Below are 21,140 nucleotides of genomic sequence, written 5' to 3' on the forward strand. Positions count from 1 at the left end.
ATTCACAGTGAACACATTTATCTAACTCATAGCACATCAGAGAAGGCGCGCAGTGTTTGCTGGACATTACAGTGAGATGGAGCTCTCCCACTGGCAGGGAGCTAACTGCCCAGCTTCAGAGAGAGGGTCTCAGCCAGGGAGGACCCCTCCCCCCCACAGGCTCTAGAGTAGCAAGCTGGGGGTGGGGACCTGAGGGAGACTAAAGGGAGCTGGCTCCCACCTTCCCTCTCCACACTGGAAGCCCTGAAGCTCCTCGGGGCTCTGAGAGCCTCCCAGGAGGCCAGGGCCTTCATTCCCCCAGTGAGGAGGGAGTCCCACACCTGTGGGCTGGAGGACTGGGGCCACACCCTCGCGTGCTTCAGATGGGGGCTGATGGAGGAGGCAGAGGGCGCTCCCTGGGGCTAGAAGGGGAAGTTCCTGAGATAATTTGAGGGATCTAGAAAGGAATGGCTGTGGGTTCTTTTCCATCAGAGATGTGGATCCCTTCCTATGTGGCCTCCACAGTCTCTGTGACTCTTTACATCCTGTAAATCCTCCTCAGGGGGACAGCCAACCTTTTGTCTCTGGGCCACTGACTTCCGGAATTTCAGAGTTGAAAAGGACAGCAAAGGCCATCCACTCCAACCCATACCTGAAAAAGCTCTTCAGTGCTGCTGAAGTTCTCCTGGCTTTGTGATTAGCTTCATTGGCTGCCAGATGGCACAGCTCACGCATATCAAGCTTGTGGCTCACTAAAACCACCAGATCTTTTTCGGACAAAATGAAGTGTAATCATACTTCCTTCATTTTGAATTTGTGAAGCCTTTGTCTTAAACCCAATTGTGTAGCTTTATCTTATTAGATCCAACCAGTGTTTTAGTCGGTCAGCATCTTTTTGGATCCCATCTCTCTCATCCATAGGCTTAGCCCTCCCTCCTAATTCTGTGTTACTTCTTATTTTGAAAGCTAATCCACCAGGCACATCTCTCACAGCAATATCATCTCTGCCTCTGTCCATGTCAAAATGTTAAGCAGCACAGACCACTAGGATACTTTCCTGGAGACCTCTTTTTAAGCTGATATTGAACCAATCTTAATTACCAAATAATTGTATTATAACTCACACGGTTACATCTTGTCCACAGCATAAGAGATTGTAGTAAAATTTGGGGGGGAGAATATATCTATCAAAGAATTCCCCTGAGGAGGGTTACTTAAGCCTGCCACAAAAGGAAATAAATTTAGCCTGACATGGCCTCTTCTTGCTTCAGGGTGTGATCATGGCATTCTTTTCTAGGTGTTTACTAGCCATTCCCTTAATGTATTTTAGGATTTTTGCCAGAAATCAGAGCCAAGTTTACTAACCTGCAGCTGGAAGATGCCATTCTTTTTTATTTTTTTAAATTTCTACAATATTTGCTCTTATCCCATCCCACAGTACCTTCTGAGCCTCAAAGATCTATCTGTCTATGTGGTGTGGATAGCAGTTGAGCTTGTGGACTCTCCATTACTTACCTATCTCATCTGGATACACACCTAGCCCAATAACTTCTTTTACAGTAATAAATCTCTCTTTTCTTAAGCTTTTATTTATGCTTTTTAAAAAGAAATATATAACTGTCATTTCCCAATATGCCCACTACATCCACCGTGCAACATAGAAAATACAGCTAAATAAAAACAACAGAGCAGCTGCATCTGACAGAATGTATAACAAGTCCCCAGCCCTCAATGAAAGGAGGGCAGTGGTTTCATCATCTCTGATTATGCCCTTTAATTACTGCTCTTGGGGAACTCTTGATTGGGACTACATTGTAGTCTATTTCTGCCCACCATGTATCTCTCTCTTATTCTATGATGACTCTCAATTTTAATTTTTCAGAGACTGATAGTCCATGATTCATAATCATCATCACCAGAGGAGTATATAAATATAAAAAATCCTTTTCGGCTAGGAGAAGCTTAGGCTCATTAAAAGCACTGTAAAGTTACCCAAAGTAAATCCAGCCCTTTGATTTCCTTTCTACTTCCTGGTTCTTAATGTTTTTTGTGCTTTGGATCCTTTTGGCTATAGTCTGGTGAAGTCTATGGATCCCTTCCCAGAATCACATTTTTAAATGCATAAAATAAAATACATAGGATTATACTATTCAAGTAGAGAATTTTCCCATACATTTCCCCAGGCTCCCAAAATCTATCAATATACCTGTGGATCTGTGAACCTCAGGTTCAGAACCTCTGTAAGAGATCCAACCACCTATCATTGTTTGAACAGTAGACATCCTTCCTCTTTTTTTCCCCTTCCCTGTAAGGATAATTGTCAAACTAATTTTCCTGTACTACTTTTCATTATTCAATGGGATGCTTTTCACAATCTTCCACTAAATAAGATTTTATGAGGCTCTTAAAATCAAAGGCATGTTATAATCAACATAAAGTCATCTGCAAGTAGAAGCATCTGAAGAATCCTATCATATTTAAGGAATTCTTTTTCACTTTGGACTATGATGGATATCTTCAAGGATTATGTCAAACAACTTTACAGAGCATACTTTTTTTTTTTTTAATTTTTTGCCTCTCTTGATGTTTCTAATTAGAGGGCTGTCATTTTTATCTCTGTTAGCTAATGTCTTTCAAAACCATGCATGATTTTGACCCGTGCAAGAGAGATGCCTTATTGGAGGAGAACCTTTAAGATATCACATTGCTCTAGCAAATCCAGTGTTGTTTTGTTTTTAATCGTGGACAAATTGTAAGCACAGCGGGCTCTTGTATTTTCTCCACCTTTTAGCCAATCAATGTAATGAAAAAAAAAGTAAGATGTACAAGGAGATATTATTTTTTAAAACCTCCCTATTTCCTTTTCTTCCTCATCAAGAATTCCTTCACTATAAGGTAGCTCATTCTTAGAGAGAATTTACACACATAAGAAAGTATGCATATGGGTTGATAGTTAATTCATATTTTGTTGGCCTCCTTTTGTTAGTAGTAATAATGTTTAATTTCTGCCCCTCCCCAAGCATTTAGCATTCTTCCTTTAATATATCTTGAGAACTGATCTCACAGGAACCTCAAAATTGTCTCCTCCAACTAATGCCTCTTCTGTATAGATTAGCGAGCAGACTGGAGACCCCACTATCAGAAAAAGAGAGGAAAGCTTCTTATAGGAATATGTACAGAAATTTGCAAAGTTTTTTTTTTTTTAATCTTGTCCTGTTTTTATCCTTAAATACATGTGAGGTTATCTAGTTCAATTAGATCTTTTGCTAAGCTCTATGTAAATGTTATAACCTCCACTGCTTTTCACCATTTTATGTGATGCATTTCATGGTTTTCCACTATTATTCTCTGTAAGATTTTACAAGTGGGTTTATATTCTAAAGTCTTGTTGCTTTTGGCTACTGCATCTTCCCACATGACAAAGAAAAAAGTTAGGAAAAACTAATCAACACTTTTATCTGACAGCATTTGTAAATCTCTATCCACTGTTCCTCATCTCTTCACAGAGAGAAGGAAAATATGTTTTGCCATCTCTAATTAGATCCTTTATACTATTCCTTTAGTGTAGTATAGGAGATCCTGTCTGGTAGCTAAAATTTTCTAATGTTTTCTTTTTTTTTTTTTTTTTTTGGTGTGGTAGTGATTTAATGATTAATTAATTTTGTGGTGATGATTGATTAATTTAACCACTGCTTAACCACTTCCATATTAACTGGATAGTTAATATCTTCTCTTATCCATTTTCCATCTAATCTGTTTAAATAAGTCAGAATGGATTTACCTCATATGTGCATGTCATATCTTATAATTTTTATTCTTTCTTTTAATTGCTATTGATTTGGATCTTTGCTTTAATAAGTTAGTGGTTTCATTAATAGCTAATCATTTTCTATCAAAATATAGTCAATTTCATTTTATGGTATTATTTGTTGCTTACTATATCCATTGCTTCCAAACTATTTTCTCAATATATATAGTTGTTAAACTTCTATATATATATAGTTGTTAAACTTCTGGATTGGCTACAAGCCTATATAGATAGATAGATAGATAGATAGATAGATATAGATATAGATAGATATAGATAGATAGATATAGATAGATAGATAGATAGATAGATATAGATATAGATATAGATAGATAGATAGATATAGATAGATAGATATAGATAGATAGATATATATATAGTTGTTATATATATATAGTTGTTAAACTTCTCTCTCTATATATAGTTAAACTTCTGGATTGGCTACAAGCTTCTGTCCTTGATTGATGCTTGCTCCTAAAGGGAAAATCCATTTTGTGATAGCCTTATCATCAAAGAAATACCTACATTTCCCACCCCAATCCCCCCCAACAAATAATGTTTTTTTCCTTCAGTGTTCATTGTGAAATATTAATACTTAAAGATTTTCTTTAATGTTTCCTATTTTAATCAGTATTGATTCTTTTTGAAAAATACATTTTGGGGGCAGCTAAGTGGTGAAGTGGATAGAACACCAGCCCTGAAGTCAGGAGGACCTGAGTTCAAATCTGACCTTAGACATTAACTTCCTAGCTATGTGACCCTGGGCAAGTCACTTAATTCCAGTTGCCCCAGGGAAAAAAAGGAAAAGAAAAGAAAAATGCATTTTGTTTTTTACATTTTGTCCCTATAATACTGTTGTTTTAGGGGCTGGAGGGGAGAGCAATATCCATTTACCCCTACCTCAAATAAACCCTCCCTAATGACAAAGAGTAGCAATCAAGCGAAAACATATTGACCAGTGTATTTAGCATTCTGTCCTAATAGTGCAGAAACTCGTTTAGCTGCTTTTTGGTAAAATTTTCGTTTACATCATTTTAACTATTGTATATATTCTTCTTTTGGGTCTACTGAATTTGCTTTGCAGCAGTTCATATACTTCTTGGAATTCCTCACATTCATAATTTCTTATTTTTCACAATAATATTCCATTATATTTTTGTACTGTAGTTTTTCAGCTATTCTACAACTAAAGGGCTTATGATCTTTTGAAAAAGTTCTGAAGTAATATAAGATATATTAGTTTAGCACAACAATGCACAAAATCTCACAAGGTGGTATATGATTAATGGCCAGGTAAATGGTAGAGACATTAAGGACAGCGGGGGTTTAGAAGAGAGATAATGTGGAGAATAGAATGGTCTCAGAGACTCCATGGAGGAACAAGAATTTGAGAGCAGTCTTGAGGATATCTAGCTAGAAGAGTATTTCAGGACAGCAAGAAAGCTCAATCTTGGCTGATATGCCCAGTATCAGGCCTAATGAAATTGGTTGTTAACTGCCCATTTTGATTGCTGTGAAAATCTGTGTTTTAAGGATATGTTTGCTCCAAATAGGATCTTGTGTCCTGACTCTTATGATGATGAGGAGGAAAATTACGATAACCATAATAATTGAATGGCCCTCTTTTCCAAAAGAAGAGAGAAAATGAGCTACAGCTGGTACAAGCTGAAAAGGGACAGCATGTAGTTGCCAGACTGCTTTGGCGAGCTCCTCAGGGCAGCTTTTGCTGCCCTGATTGATCCATTTCAATTTTATAAATTAAATATGCACTAAGGAGGGAAAACAGGAAGTTTCAGGAAATTTTTCCTCATTATAATGGGAAACCCATCTGGTTTTCCTTAATTTTTGCAGAGGATAACCAACCATTTATTCTTTTTTACTGATTTCATCATCCCTACCATCATCATCATCATGGCAAGAACTTGCAGGATCTTGTTCATAGCAAACAGATGTGCAGGGAATCTATGGAGATCAGCCCCACTAAAAATCTATTACCTGATTTCCTTTCATTCTTCTTCTGATTTACATTAGCCCCCTAGACATGTGAGCTAGGACTGATTGCATCTGCTCCACTACTCCAGCTGGCAATCCAGAGATCCAGAAATTTTCCAGAATCATAGATAGCTGCAGGGCCCATTAGGACAATACTGAGGGTTATCTGAAATCCCATTTCTTTATATTATAGAGTATATAATATTTATACATTTGTGTATGAGGATGTATGTTATATATACACATACACATAAATACATAAATATGTATATTATATATAATGCACACACATGTATAATAAAATACATAGCATATATTATGGTACATATGAAATATTACTCACATGTTAAAGTATATATAAAATATTATACACATAGAGTATATGTAAAACATAATGCATATAACATATAAATATAACAGAGTATTATGGTATTTCTTTTTTGTTTAAAAAATGTAAATTTAATAAGAGTATATTTCTTTATATCATAGTATATAGTGTTTGATGTGTGCATGTGTGTTTTAAGTCATTCAATATCAGGCTGTTTCTTTCAGAACACCTGCTGTTTACATTCTTTGTTTGAACAACATTATCTGGCTGTTTCCTCCTATTGGTAACTAATACAACCCTATTACATCAATACTAATGGTGTTTTAATGTTGCCTCATGTTCTGTGGGGAATATTCTGCAGATTCCCATAGAAGCGTAGACAACTTAAGTCCTATTAGAAGTCAGGTAATTAGATTTTGCCTGCTTACTTGCTCTTATTGTTGCGATCAGATTCAGAATTCCAACTAGGGACTGTGTTGTACACCACTAGAAACTGGGTTGATAAAGCACCTGCTGCCTTGGACCCCCAGAGGGGTGATTCCATTAGTTGTCTGTCATTTTCCTCATGAAACAATTTAGCATTCTTTTGAGGTGTCAGGGTTTTATGAAGATCACAGGGTTTGAAAGAAGGCCAAATCTGTGATAACAGTATTTGGTAAATGAAAGAGAGAGAGAAGGGGGGAGATAAGGGAAGGTAATGATTATTAAGTACCTACTGTGTTTTACAAATGTCACCTCATGGGAGCCTCACAACAATCCTTTAAGATAGGTGTTATGATTACATCCATTCTACAGTTGAGGAAACTGAGGCAGACATGAAATGGCCTGCCTAGGGTCACACAGCTAGTAAGTGTCTGGGGCTAGACTTCCCGACTCCAGGCCTAGCACTTCATCAGGTTTGCTACCTGACCACCAGAGAGGGAGGGTGAAGTCTCTTATGAGGGAAGAAGCCAGGATGGCTCTCAGGCAGACCTAAATGAGTATTTGTTCAGAAATTAAACTGTACCATTTCTTTTTTTTTTTTTTTTTAATAGCTTTTTATTTTTAAAATATATGCAAAGATAGTTTTCAGCATTCACCCTTACAAAACCTTGTATTCCAAAGTTTTCTGCCTTCCCCCTACCTTGTCCAAGATAAATCAGATCAAAAAAGAAAAAATGAGAAAGAAAAATAAAATTCAAGCAAACAACAACAAAAAGAGTGAAAATACTATGTTCTGATCTACACTCAGTTCCCACAGTCTTCTCTCTGGGTGTAGATGACTCTCTTCATTACAAGGCCATTGAAACTGGCCTCATTATTGAAAAGAGCCCCATCCATCAGAATTGATCATCGTATGATCTTGCTCTTGCTGTGTATAATGATCTCCTGATTCTGCCCATTTCACTTAACATCAGCTCATGTAAGTCTCTCCAGACCTTTTTGTAATCATCTTGCTGATCGTTTCTTGTAGAGCAACAATATTCCATGACATTCATATACCATAATTTATTCAGCCATTCTCCAAATTTTGGTCTTCCAGTTCCTTGCCACTACAAAAAGGGCTGCTACAAACATGTGGGTCCTTTTCTCTTTTTTATGATCTCTTTGGGATACAAGCCCAGTAGAGATATTGCTGGATCAAAGATTATGCGCAGTTTTACAGTCCTTTGGGCATAGTTCCAAATAGCTGTCCATAATAGTTGGATCAGTTCACAATTCCATCCACAATGTATTAGTACTCCAGTTTTCCCACATCCCCTCCAACATTTATCATTTTTTTCCCGCAGTCATCTTAACCAATCTGAGAAGTATGTTAGTGGTACCTCAATGTTGTCTTAATTTGCATTTCTCTAGTCAATAGTGATGTAGAGCATTTTTTCTAGAAATAGCTTTAATTTCTTTGTCTGAAAATTGTCTTTTCATATCCTTTGGCATTTATCAATTGGAGAATGGCTTGTGTTCTTATAAATTTGAGTCAGTTCTCTACATATTTTAGAAATGAGGCCTTTATAAGAACCTTTAGATATAAAATTTCCCCCCAGTTTTCTGCTTCCCTTCTAATCTTGGCTGCATTGGTTTTGTTTGTACAAAAAGTTTTTAATTCATTATAATAAAAATTAGCCATTTTGCATTTCATAATGTTCTCTAGTTCTTTAGCCATAAATTCTTTCCTTCTCTACAAATCTGAGAGGTAAATTATCCCTTGTTCTTCTAATTTACTTATAGTATTATCCTTTATGCCCAAATCATGAACTTACTTCAACCTCATCTTGGTATAGAATATTAGGTCTTGGTCAATGGTTTAGTTTCTGCCATACTATTTTCTAATTTTCTAATTTTTCCTGCAATTTTTGTCAAGTAGTGAGTTCTTATCCCAGAAGCTGGAGTCTTTGGGTTTATCAAATATTAGATTACTATAGTCATTGACTACTGTGCCTTGTGTATATAACCTATTCCACTGAGCAACTACTCTATTTTTTAGCTAGTACCAAATGGCTTTAATGACTGCTGCTTTATAATATAGTTTTATGTCTGAAGTGTACTGTTTCTAAGTGCCTTTTGTATTCAGATTTATTCCCATCTTCTCCTATGTTCTCCATCTCTGTCTGATAGACAGAGCTGGAATTTTGGGCCAGGACCTGGGGGCAACAGGTAAGCATACCCTCACCCACATTTTCATGCCACTTTTATATGCAATGCAGCATCCTCTAGTATCCTGAACATTGAATCAAAAGGCAGACGACTAAGGTTCAAGTCTTGCCTTGGCCATCCACTAAATATGTAACTGTGGGAACAAAAAATGTTAAACTGTATAATTTTAAGTTTTCTTTTCTATATGAGGAGAATAATAATATTTATACTCCCTCACAGGTGATTGTGAGGAAACCATTTTATAAACTGCAAAATTTTTTAAATTAATATATTTTTAATACACATTGGTTTATGAATTATGTTGGGAGAGGAAAATCAGAACAAAAGGAAAAAGCCATGGGAGAGAGAAAAGAAAAAAGAAAACCGCAGGTGTTGATTTACTTTGAATCTCCACAGTTCTTTTTCTGGATGCAGACAGCATTTTCTGTCCAAAGTCTATTGGAATTGCCATGAATCACTGAACCATTGAAAAGAACCAAGCTTTTCATAGTTAATCATTGCATATTCTTGCTGTTTTCATGTACAATATATTCCCAGTTCTGCTTTTTTCACTCGGTAGCAGTTCATGTAAATGTTTCCAGGCCTTTCTAAAATCAACCTGTTCATCACTTTTTATAAAATAATAATATTCCATTACCTTCATATACCTTCCCATTTCCCAATTGATGGGGATCTACTCATTTTCCAGGTCTTTGTTAGCACAAAAAGAGCTGCTACAGATGTTTCTGCACATGTGGGTCCTTTTCCCTCCTTTATGGTTTCCTTGGGATACAGACCCAGGAGTGTTACTTCTGGGTCAAAGGGTATGCACAGTTTGATAGCCCTTTGGACATATAAACAGCAAAATATTAAATAAGTGTAAGTTTACTGCTGCCATTATACTGTGAGGAGATGGCCTAATGTCATTGCAAGAGTGCCAAGCGCGGAGCTAGGAGAGAGCTGGGTATGAATCTTGGCTTGTCAGTCCGTGAGTCTGTCTGTCAGCAAACTTTTAAGTGCCTGCTGTGTTCCAGGTTCTCTGCCTAGAACACAGTAGGGGCTCAAAGTGCCAAAAAAGGTGAAAGGCAGTCCCTGCCCGCATGGAGCAGAGTCTAATGGAAGTAACAAATGTGACTAGATAGACACAGAAGAGACAGAGTCATCTGGAAGGGTATCCAGGCCATGCCTGAAAGGGGGATTCGGAGGCAGCGAGGAAAGCCCAGAAGCAAAAGGGGAAGGTCTAGGAGGACATAGTGCAAAGACAGGGAGAGGAGAGGAGAGTGTTGGGTTCTAGGAAAAGTCTGTGAGCTAGTTTAGCTGGTTTAGAGAATGTTTGGAGGTATAAGGAATGAGGAGGCCAAAAAAGGAGGAAGGGGCCAAGTTATGAAGAGTTTGCTCCTTGCAGGATCCCTGGGCGGTGGGCCTTTAGGTCTCTAAGCCCACATATTTCAGTTAAAGTAAGAGAGCACTTATATTTCCTGGCTACAACCAGCAGATTCTTGTGAGGAAAACATTTTGTAAATTTTACATCAGACAAGTAAGTGAGCTACTATTGGAGTGGTTGGAACTTCAGTCTTAGGACATGAGATAGTACAGTTGTATTAATGTGCTTATCCATTTTTCTGGAGGAAAAATAATTTGCCCAGCTAATTATGCTGCTATTAACGACACTGTATTATGAGAGCAGGCACCTGCAAGTGTAGAATCATAGATTGATAAGCTCTAGAGCTGGAAGTTCCTTTAGAGGTCATCCAGTCCAGCCCCCACATTTTATAAATAAAGGATGCTGAAACCCAAAGATAAGAAGGCGTGCAGCCAAGATCAGGAAGGTCAAGGAGACTAATAGCAGGACTACAGAGCTGATATTCAAGCAAACACCATCCTCTGACCACAAAACTATTGTACTACAAATAAAAAACATATAATTGGGGAAAGTATAAAGTACTATTTAATGCAAGTTAAGACAACACTGAAGTATCACCTCACACTTCTCAAATTGGTTAAGATGACAGGAAAAGATAATGACAAATGCTGGAGGAGATGTGGGAAAATTGGGACACTAATGCATTGTTGGTGGAGTTATGAACTGATCCATCCCTTCTGGAGAGCAATTTGGAATAATGCTCAAAGGGCAATGTCTCTACTGGGTCTGTGTCTCAAAAGGGATCATAAAAGAGGGAAAACGACCCACATGTGCAAAAAATGTTTGTAGTAATTCTTTTTGTAATGGCAAAGAATCAAAAAATGAATAGAATGCCCATCATTTGGAGAAACGCTGAATAAGCTATCATATATGAAGGTAATGGAATATCATAGTTTTTTGAGAAATGATGAGAGTACTAATCCTGAAGCCAGGAGGACCTGATTTCAAATATGGCAGATGCTTAACACCTTACTAACTGTGTGACTCTAGGCAAGTCACTAAAAGTCATTTTTTTGCCTCACCAAAAAGAAAAGAAATGATGAACACACTTGATTTCAGAAAAGCCTGGAAAGACTTAGGACATGAACCAATGCAAGAAAAGTGAGCATAACCAAGATAACATTGTACACAGCAACAACAAGGTTATGTGATGATTAATTGTGATGGTTTTGACTTTTTTCTTGAATGATATGATTCAAGGCGATTCTTATAGACTTAACGATGGAAGGAACCATCCACATCTACAGAGAATACTTTGGAGACTGAATCACAACATAATATTTTCATTTTGTTGTTGTTGTTTGCTTGATTTTTTTCCCTTGTGTTTTTTCCCTTTTGATCTATTTCTTCTTGCACAGCATGATGAATATGGAAATATGTTCAGAAGAATTGCACATGTTAACCTATATTGAATTGTTTGTTGTCTTGGGGAGGGGAAACAAGGGAGGGAGGAAGAAAAAATTGGAACACTAGGTTTTGCAAAGGTAAATGTTGAAAACTATTGACATATTTTTGGAACAATTATTAAAATAAAAAATAAAGTACTGTTTAAAAAAACTTTACGAAAATTTTTTAAAAATTAAAAACTGTGTTTCTGCTACTGGTTTCTCTCCAACCTTCTACCCATCTTTCAGTGTGGAGAATGTCAGAAATTCCTCTTCCCACTGTATGGATGCAAACTCCCAGTCAAGGAGAGTAGGATCATGACTTTATGACTTAGAAGGGACCTTAGAAAAGTGAAATCCAACCCTCTCATGTTACAGATGAGAAAACTGAGGCCTGTGAAGGGGAGTGACTTGGCATAGGTAATGTCCCCTATTAGATTTGAAGCCGGCTCCTCCTTACTCCAAGTCCAGGCCTGTATCACGATACCGGTCTGTCTCCCATTAGCCTTGTAATACTTCTCAGTAGGATTATAAGGAGGAACTTGCCAGAGTCTCAGAAATTCAGAGGCAGAACTGAGTCGGACCTTTATTCCACTAGTGAAGATGAAGCCCTTTCAATTTCTTTAATTGTTTAAATGTATGATATGTTTTTGAATTCTTAAAGAGAACAGAAACTAGGTGAGCTCATGACTAGGGTACTTCCTGGCTCCAGCAGAGGCGTGTCAGCTAGTCTCTTCCTTTTCCTGACTATTCCCCTTCCCATGTCTTTCCAGGGCTGCAACATGAAGGGATATTCCGGGTCTCTGGCTCCCAAGTGGAGGTGAACGACATCAAAAACGCCTTTGAGAGAGGTAAGGGAAAGCCCCTGCAGCTGGGAGGAAGACCTGTTCGGGGGCCCGGGCCCAGCTAGCCTTCTCTGCCCTCCCCCCCAGTCAGGAGCTGGCACTTTCCAAGCCTGCGCCTACATCACAAGCGATGGGAATCCAGGTCCTGTCCCAGTTCTGCCTTCCCTCCTCAGCCCCATTCATCTATATCCTTTGTAGCAGATGATCTACTGAAATTCAAGAAGTTAACTGGGATATCTGGGCAGTTTATGGCTTCATTCAGAACCCTTGGCGGCAGTTAATATCAAAGATAATGCACCCGTTCATTGTAGCCCATTTATTATCTTGTGGGCTATTAAGGTAATGGGCAAGCTTTGGTAATTTCCGTCACTGTAATGGATATATATAGTTTCAGTTTGAGGTTGGTCCTATCATTAAATCTAATTACATCTGATGTGAAATTTTCCATGGGGAGCTCTGGGACGATTGTTCTCCTCTAAGTAGGTGTCCTTTGTTCTGAGCTGTTCTGAGGAGCCGATGCTCCCTGCCTTCTCCTTCTGCCCTTGGGGCCTTGACCACCAGACCGCCCCTGGGACTCCAAAAGCAGCAGATGCTCCCGGTGTCCCTGCCTCTCTTATTCTGTGCCCCCCGGAATGCGCCCCTGTGCCAGATTGGCACCACAAAAGCTGGGACGGATGAGCCGGCTGGTGTCTGTGTCCTCCGAGGCTGAGGGGCCTGCCGTCCCCGGATGCCCATTCTGTAGCCACCTGTGACCTTCATGGTACGCAAAATGGCCTCGTGCCTAGGGCCAGAGAGGAGAGGGATGGTCCCATGGCTTGTATCTTTGAACAGTTCACTGAGAAAAACCTTTGCCTTATTTACTGCTCTGAGCTTACCATTCAGCAAGGAAATGGGATTTTAAAACGTCTCACCCCCTCCCCTTTCAGAGGCAGTTTCACCATTTGTCTTTGCTTTGCATTTGTTGTTCCCAGGAGAGGACCCGCTGGCCGGAGACCAGAATGACCATGACATGGATTCCATAGCAGGTGTTCTGAAGCTTTATTTCCGGGGGCTGGAACACCCCCTCTTCCCCAAGGACATCTTCCCTGACTTGATGTCCTGTGTCAGTAAGTGACGCATTATGAGACTGATCCAGCCGGCAGAGCAAGCCTTCTCTCCCCTTGAACCTTCTGCCACAGGCAGAACACCCCCCATAGGATTCTCTTTTCTCCTCCAAGTTGTAATTTCCCTTCTCTGTTAGTTTCCCCTCTTCATGACCGCCTCGACACCTGGGGCTGAAAGAGTGGTAATCGATCTTTTTGTTTGGTAAGAGTCTTAGGAGGGGGCCAGCTAGAGGGTACAGTAGACAGAACACCAGCTCTAGAGTCAGGAGGGCCCAAGTTCAAATGCAGCTTCAGACACTTAACACTTGCAGGCTGTGTGATTGGGCAAGTCACTTAACCTCAGCTTCCTCACTCCCTTCCCAAAGAAAAAGAAAGAAAAAAGGAAAATAAAGAGTCTAGAAGAGGCCCATAAAGGGAAGGAGGCTGGGTATAGAGACCAAAGACCCCCTTGGGCCACATGGGGCAAGTCTTAATCTCTGACTCCTGAGTCTCTTATTTGTAAAATGAGGTTGGACCCAATCACCACATAATCCCCTTCTAGCTCTCAAACTGGGGTCCTTGCACTGGACTTTAGCAGCTCTTGACTTTTTCCCCCTGGCTCTGCCTCTGTCTTAAATTTCGTTGTTGCTCTGCTTTTTATTATCTTTTTGCCAAATGTTTTTGGTATATTCCCATAAAAGGTAATCATCTTCAATAATTTGAGGCTTTAAAAATAGTGTCTGTACCTTCCATGACACAGAAAAAAAAAAAGCCCAGATTTCACCACTTTTTTTTCTGCCTGTCTGGCTAGAAATGGCATGACTCTATCTGTTATGTACATAAATGTGGTGTCTTCTCATTGGGGACACGGGTCTTCTGTGTGTATAGAAATGGCAACAAAGAACCAGAAAGAGAGACAGAGAACAGTAGTGTCCAACACAGAGAAATGGATTCCTGGGGGCTGCCTATTGACTTGGAAAACTTAGAAAATGTAGAAAATTAATGTCATCTACATTAAATTGTATCTTTACTTATTTTTATTAACTATTTCCCAGTTACATTTTAATCTGGTTCTCTACAGTTCTGATGCCTATGGTGTAGGCCATAGAAGTAGTACCAATTCTGATTTGAATTGAATTGGATGTTAGTTCAACAAAAGGGAATTAGGTTGTGATAAGATTTTAGATTTGGAGCTGGACGAGACTTAGGGGGTCACTGACCCCCTTACTCTACATGGGGAATCTGAGGCCCCAAGAAATCTCAAATTCTGTGCCCTGGTGCCCCGTTAGGTGCCTGCTGTGGGCGTGGGGGGCACTATTGAGTCTCATCCAGCCCATGAGCCCTCTTCCTCCGGGGTGTTGGGCTCGGCCATCACCAGCGGCTGTAGGGGGTGGCTTTGGCAGAAGCTTGGGTCAGCTCCCTCCCTCGTTCTTGTGGAGGTTTCTGGCAGCTTTGAAGGACAGACCACTCCTGGGGGTGCAGGGAGTGACACTGGGAGCAGAGGGTTGCTTCCCAAAGTCCCTGAGGCTCCCCTCCCACCGCGGGTTTTGAGTTTGATCCAGGGGCGTGCATTGAAGGTGGCCCTTGGTGGCTGCCCTGGCAGATGGCCTTCAGGCCGGGCGCTTGTTTGCCCTGGGGTCTGGAGGTTCACCTGTCTGTAAGCACCCTGCCGGACATCTACCCTCGCCAGGCCAGGGCTCTGAGCAGCCGCCCAGTGAGAAATGCAGGGACAAACCCGGATAGGGACCGCTCTGGGTTCCCGAGCTCTGGGCCAGGTCGTCTCTTCTCTGGCCCTTTGGTCAGGTAGCTGTAGATGCTGCTTCCTAGGCCTGTGCCGGCCGTCACCGCTGCTGGCCTGCTTGAGCAGAGCTGACCCTCGGGGGCTCTCATTGGACCTGGGGCTGCCCCTGGCTGGGCTCGAGGGGAAGCCGAGCGGGGGAGACAGAGAGCTCCGTGTGTTCTCCCTTCAGGTATGGATAACCTTCAGGAGAGAGCACTGCACATCCGGAAAGTCCTCCTGGTCCTGCCCCAGACAACGCTGGTCATCATGAGATACCTCTTCGCCTTCCTCAGTCAGTGAGTAGCGCTCCCTCTTCTAGCCCTGTGGGAGGGAGGGGCCTGGGATTCAGACCCCGGGAGAGCGGGTCAGCACGGCCCACCCCTTCCAGGCAGCCCCAGGGCACCCGGGACATCTTCTCTGGGGACTGGCCCCGTGACCGCTCCCAGCCTCAGCTTCCTCTTTTGTAAAGGGGGGGTCATAGCAGCTGTGGCTCAAGGACGCTGAGGAGCCCAGTGAGTTACTGCTAAGGGCCTAGTGCCAGAGGAGGGCGGCTCACAGCGTTGGTCTCCTTCCCTCTCCCTCTCTGCTGCCACTTTATCCTTTCTAGCTTACGTCTTAGCCTGGCTGAGTGTACGAAGGGGCCCAGCAGCCGCCCATTTCTAATGCCTGTCCCTGTGGTGTCCGGGCCGACACTGATCAGGCCCCACCACCAATGTGGAGGCAGGGAGGGGCTGGGAACCGCTTTCCATCACCCCTAAGTCCCTCAGGCTCTGGAGGGGTCAGCTGATCAGCAGCCAGTCACTGCTCCGGTCCTGGCCTCGCCCCTCCTGAAAGGGACCACCTGACACCCCAAAGCAGAAGGTGGGATCTGCCCCGGGGGCGAGAGTGAGGTGGGGGTCTTTAGGACCCCGGCTGTCCCTGAGCAGAATGTCTGTTTTGGCTGTGATCTGTGCGCAGTGTGGGTCTGTGAGACATGCAGAGGCTGTGTGTGTGTGTGTATGTGTGTGTGTGTGTGTGTGTGTGTGTGTGAGAGAGAGAGAGAGAGAGACAGAGCAAAAGACAGAAACAGAGAGATGGAGAGAGACAAAGAGACGCACAGAGAGAGAGAGACAGACTTAGTGCATGTGTGTGTGTGTGAGTAGAGGAAGTGAGCCATGCAGACTCAAGGCTGTGAGATGTGTCTGGAGCCACAATCCTGTCTCTGGCGGCTACTAGATAAGTGACCACTGTTCAAGAACACATGGTGCTGCACGGGTTTCAGAAGGCCATCCCAAAGTACCACAGCACTTCCTAAAACAACCAGTGGGCGCAGGGGCCAGGGGTCCTTCCTCCCAAGCGGGGAGCCTCGGGGATTGCGTGTGTCCCAGTTAGGTGGGGCAGTTCCTGGTGGAGACAGGACTTGGGGCCGCGCATGGGCAGGTGTGGGATGTAATGTGCGGCTCGTCCCTATAAAGGAGGAGAGGAAAGAAGCCCTGCAGCGCCCCTGTGTGCCAGGCACTGTGCAAAGTGGCTTACAAACCAAAAAAATAAAAGTTAGTAGAACCAAATATATCACTATCCAAATGTGATAGCAACACTGCCTTCTTGTTCCCAATTCTACTGTAAGGCCGGTGAGTTTTAGAAATGGGACATAGATTCCGATGCCAGGCCAGCCAATTGATCTGAAAGAGTTGACCTTTCTTTCATCAGAGCATCTATCGATGGAGATTTGTGAGGAACCTTAGAAGCCACTGTGTCCATTGTGCCCATTGCTAGAATTATATAGTTAATATTTGAGGTAGATCTTCCTGACTTCAAATTGGCCCTGTTTCCATTCCATCACCCAGCTTCCTCCTAAATCACTCAGAAATGGAAAATTCAGATCACTTTATAGAATTAACTAATATAATGTAAAGAATTGACATTGCAGACGTAATAGAAAGCCAACAATATTTAGAATTTGGATACGCTCTGGTGAGAGGCACATGATATCTCAGTATGGACCTCAGACTTGACTTGGGGAAGAGATAAGAGAAGACCATATGTTGTCCTATGAAAAGCTCCCCAGCAGGCTCTTCAACACCTCCTGGGTTCCGAACTGGCTTCTGCATAAAAGGTCTTTCATCCCTTATGGGGATGTCTCACAGGCCTGAAGGCTCAGTAGTACAGCCCATGAGGGAGGGAAGTTGAAAGAGAGGACCTGGAGGAGCCCTGAAAAAGGAAAGGGGATGTTTCTGCAAGTGACCCTAGTCTGTTGGGGAGTGGCGAGGGCTCAGTAGGTGGTGGCAGCTCACTTAGGGATTCAGGTCCTGACCAGGCTGAATATGAAGCTACAGCAGCTGTTGGGGGAGGGAGCCACATGTTGGGGAGGGAGTTCCCAGGATAAATAAATCCCCATTAACAAAATCTGTTTGCATCTAGAGGAAAACTCCTTTAGAAGCTGAACAGCATGTTGACCTATTCCTGAATAAATCCTGGATGTGCTAATTGTGGGGATGTTATGAAAATGAAAAACAATTGCATCAGCTGTTTTTAATATGCTGGCTTGATAGAATAGGAAAGTTAATCGCTTGGCTTTTTTTCCCCCTCTTTCATAAGCCCAGGGCTTGGAGAGAAGTCAGCTCAATAATGCGGTCATTTTGCTGTAAAGCAAGATGTACAATAACCTGTAATAACCAGGGCACCTTGGGAGTCCCCAGACTACTTAGCCCCGTACGGTAGCCACCCCAGCCCAAAGGGTGAACTGAGAAGATGCTTGCAGAGAGGAGTTCCTGAGCCTGTCAGACCCCTCGGCCCCTCAGCCAGGGGGGTTGGAGAAGCTGGGAGGGGCGTGGGAAAGGCTGAGGTCAAAGGGGAGCCAGACGGTGGAGAAGGGGGACTCACCGTTTGGGGAGGCCCCTGAATGCAGACTTGCTGGAGTCACTTGTATCCTCTTGGCTGAGGAAGCTTGGGGGGCATCCGGAGCCCAGAGTGGGCAGGTGGCAATCTGCAGAGCTTCTGTTTTTGCTCTTGGCCATGCCTCCTGTGATAGCCGTCCGCGTGCACTCATGCAAGCTCCCCCCTGCTTGCCCTCATCCCACTCCCTCTTTCGTCTCCTGTAGTTTATCACAGTTCAGTGAAGAGAACATGATGGATCCCTACAACCTCGCCATCTGCTTTGGGCCCACGCTGATGTCGGTGCCCGAAGGCCATGACCAGGTCTCCTGCCAGGCCCATGTGAACGAGCTCATCAAAACCATCATCATCCAGCATGAGAACATCTTCCCGAGCCCCAGGGAGCTGGAGGGCCCCGTCTACAGCACAGGAGGAAGCATGGAGGATTATTGGTAGGTGGGTGGGGAAGGAAGCCGAGGAGTGGCCATTGTCCTCCCCCACTGTCCCCAAGGGGGCCAATGCAGATTAGGGACGCTGAGCCCTCAGCACTCACCTTAAATTGTTTGCAACTCCTGGTGGCCCACCTCATGCCGTACCCCATTTATAAAGATCCCCAGGATCCCCAGGAGAAGGAATTCCACCAGCTGGGAGGCAAATCAAATCATTCCCTAAATTATTCCTTTTATCCAGTGGAATGATAGAAATTGTGGAAGGTAACAAGGAGTGCCAGACTGCCATCAAAGAAGCCATGCACTCAGGCACACAGTATTTATTGGGCACCTCTTAAGTGCTGGCACTGTGCTAGGCACCGAGGAGGGAAAGACAAAAAGGAAATGGCTCCTGCCTTCAAGGAGATTACATTCTTTTTAATTAAATTAAATTTTATTTTCGTGAAGCTTTGCCTTCTTTCCCTCCACTGAGAAAATCAGGAAGATAAAACTCCTCTTACAAACAAATGGAGTCAAGCAAAACATTCTCACCATGGCCTACCCCTCAAAACGAGCCTCATTCTGCACTTTGGCCCATCCCCCACCCCACCCCCCTGTCTGGAGGAGGGCAGCGTGTTTCCTCATAGTCCTCCAGAGTCGTGGTGGCTCCTTGTGTGGGTCCGAGCCCCTAAGTCAAAGCCATCTGACTTTACAATGTGACCGTGATTGTGTTATTTCTATCTCCTGGCTCTGGTCACGTGACTGCCCATTGGTCCCTCTGGGCCTTCCCAGGCTTCTCTGAAACTGCCACATCCCAGTCCTACAGCCCAGCTTGCTCAGCCGCCCATTCCCCAGTTGATGGCACCCTCTCAGTGCCAGGAAGAGTTTTATGCATGGGGGCCCTTTCCCAAAGATGTCACACTCTAACAGGGGAGGGGAGAGAGAAGATCCCTGGGAAGAGAAGTCCTCCATGAAGAATTTGTTGACTAAAGGTTGTGAGAAACCCTAGGTTATATTACCCTTTTCCCCCCAAGACTGTAGAGAGAAGGGTGGGCATCCACGCAGGCTGGAGAATTCCCAGTGGCTAGGGTTCTGTCATCCAGAACGTGGTGTAACTCCAGGGTTGGGGGGGGGGGGGTCCTAGGTCTGAGATAAAAAGGACCTTCCCTGGAACAGGCCTCTGCTGAAAGCATCTGAGTCACAGAGAACTCGCTCCCTCCCTCACCAACCTTCTCACCTGCCCAAATCTGAAGCCCTAGAACAGAGAGCCCTTGGTCCCAGCTCTGCACTGAAGCTGCAGAAAACGGGTCCGATTGCCTTTCAACACAGCCAACATTTGGATCTTGGAAGACGGGCCTCATGTCCCCCCTTCCTCCACCTCCTTTCCTCGGGGATCTCCCTCTCACAGCCACCTCGTCTCTTAGCGCTTAGTGCAAGGTCCTTCCAGCTGTGTGCTGCTCCCCTCCCCCCGCTGAGACTGCTTAGAAGTGCCCATCCAGTGCTAAGTACATGGGGATGGGCTGTTTTTCTGTCCCTTCAGATTTCTCCTTCCTCTTACCCCTTACCAACCCTTCCTCTTTCCCTTCCTTCCTCAAGTACTCTTTGATCTTCAGCTAAAAACAAACTAGCTCATCTAGGGAGCCATCTGGATCCCATTCAGCCAGTTATCAGCTAGGTATGGGGAGGCCAGGGGAATTTGTTGGGCTAGGGACCACACTGATCTACCTTGCTCCTGATCCCCACAGATGGAGACCCCAAAGGGTCCAGGCAAAACCTTCCCATGCTATATACAGTTCTGGGCCCCAGGCTCTCTGAATCTTATTTGCCCTTGCACTGGGAAGGATTTCTACCCTTTTGTGCTCAAGCGCTAAAATAGTAAGTAGTGATTCTCTGCTCAAAGACAGTATCTGGGAGGAGCCAGCAAGTATATTCTTTCCGCTTTCTCCAGGTTGCTCTCTCATTTCCCTATGTTAGCAGATTTTACTAGCTAGGCCCTGGGAAAAAAAACATATGATTAAATAGGAAATAGGTAGAAGGGTCCTGACAGCATCAGGCAAGACCTGGAACAGTTGCATCTGGTGGGTCAAGAATCAGCTGCCTAAAGAGGGAAAAGGAGCCACATGTGCAAAACTGTTTGTAGCAGCTTTTTTTGTGGTAACAAAGAATTGGAAAAGGAATGGATGTCCATTAATTGGGGAATGGCTGAACCAGCTGTGGTGTATGAAGGCTTTGGAATATTATTGTTCTATAAAAAACAATGAACAAGCTGATTTTAGAAAGGCCTGGGAAGATTTACACAAACTGATATTGAGCAAAACAAGCAGAACCAGGAATACATTGTACACCATAACTGCAAGAACGTGCGATGATCAACTATGAAAACTTTGGTTCTTCTCAGTGGTTCAGTGATCCAAAGCAATCCCAATAGACTTTGGACAGAAAGTGCCATCTGCATCCAGAAAAAGAACTATGGAAACTGAATGTGAATCAACACATGCTGTGTTCACTTCTTTTTTCTGTTTGTTTTTTTTTATCTCTCCCATGGTTTTTCCTGTTTGCTCTGATTTTTCTCTCCCAACATAATTCATAAAACAATATGTATTTAAAAAAGAATCAGCTGCTTA

The 21,140-nt window shown here is 43.0% G+C and overlaps 1 protein-coding gene across 6 annotated transcripts in view; it reads left to right on the plus strand.

The window, feature by feature from the left end:
- Nucleotides 1–21,140, plus strand: part of SRGAP2 (SLIT-ROBO Rho GTPase activating protein 2) — a 244,839-nt gene that overhangs the window by 208,287 nt on the left and 15,412 nt on the right. For all 6 annotated transcript variants that reach the window (XM_031937250.1, XM_031937253.1, XM_031937254.1 and 3 more), the window contains exons 15-18: nt 12,302–12,379; nt 13,345–13,479; nt 15,426–15,531; nt 18,316–18,540. In XM_031937250.1, coding sequence (XP_031793110.1) covers nt 12,302–12,379; nt 13,345–13,479; nt 15,426–15,531; nt 18,316–18,540 — 544 coding nt within the window. The remainder of the gene's footprint in view (nt 1–12,301; nt 12,380–13,344; nt 13,480–15,425; nt 15,532–18,315; nt 18,541–21,140) is intronic.

The sequence above is a fragment of the Sarcophilus harrisii genome, chromosome 4 (assembly GCF_902635505.1).
Source record: "Sarcophilus harrisii chromosome 4, mSarHar1.11, whole genome shotgun sequence".
Lineage (NCBI taxonomy): Eukaryota > Metazoa > Chordata > Mammalia > Dasyuromorphia > Dasyuridae > Sarcophilus > Sarcophilus harrisii.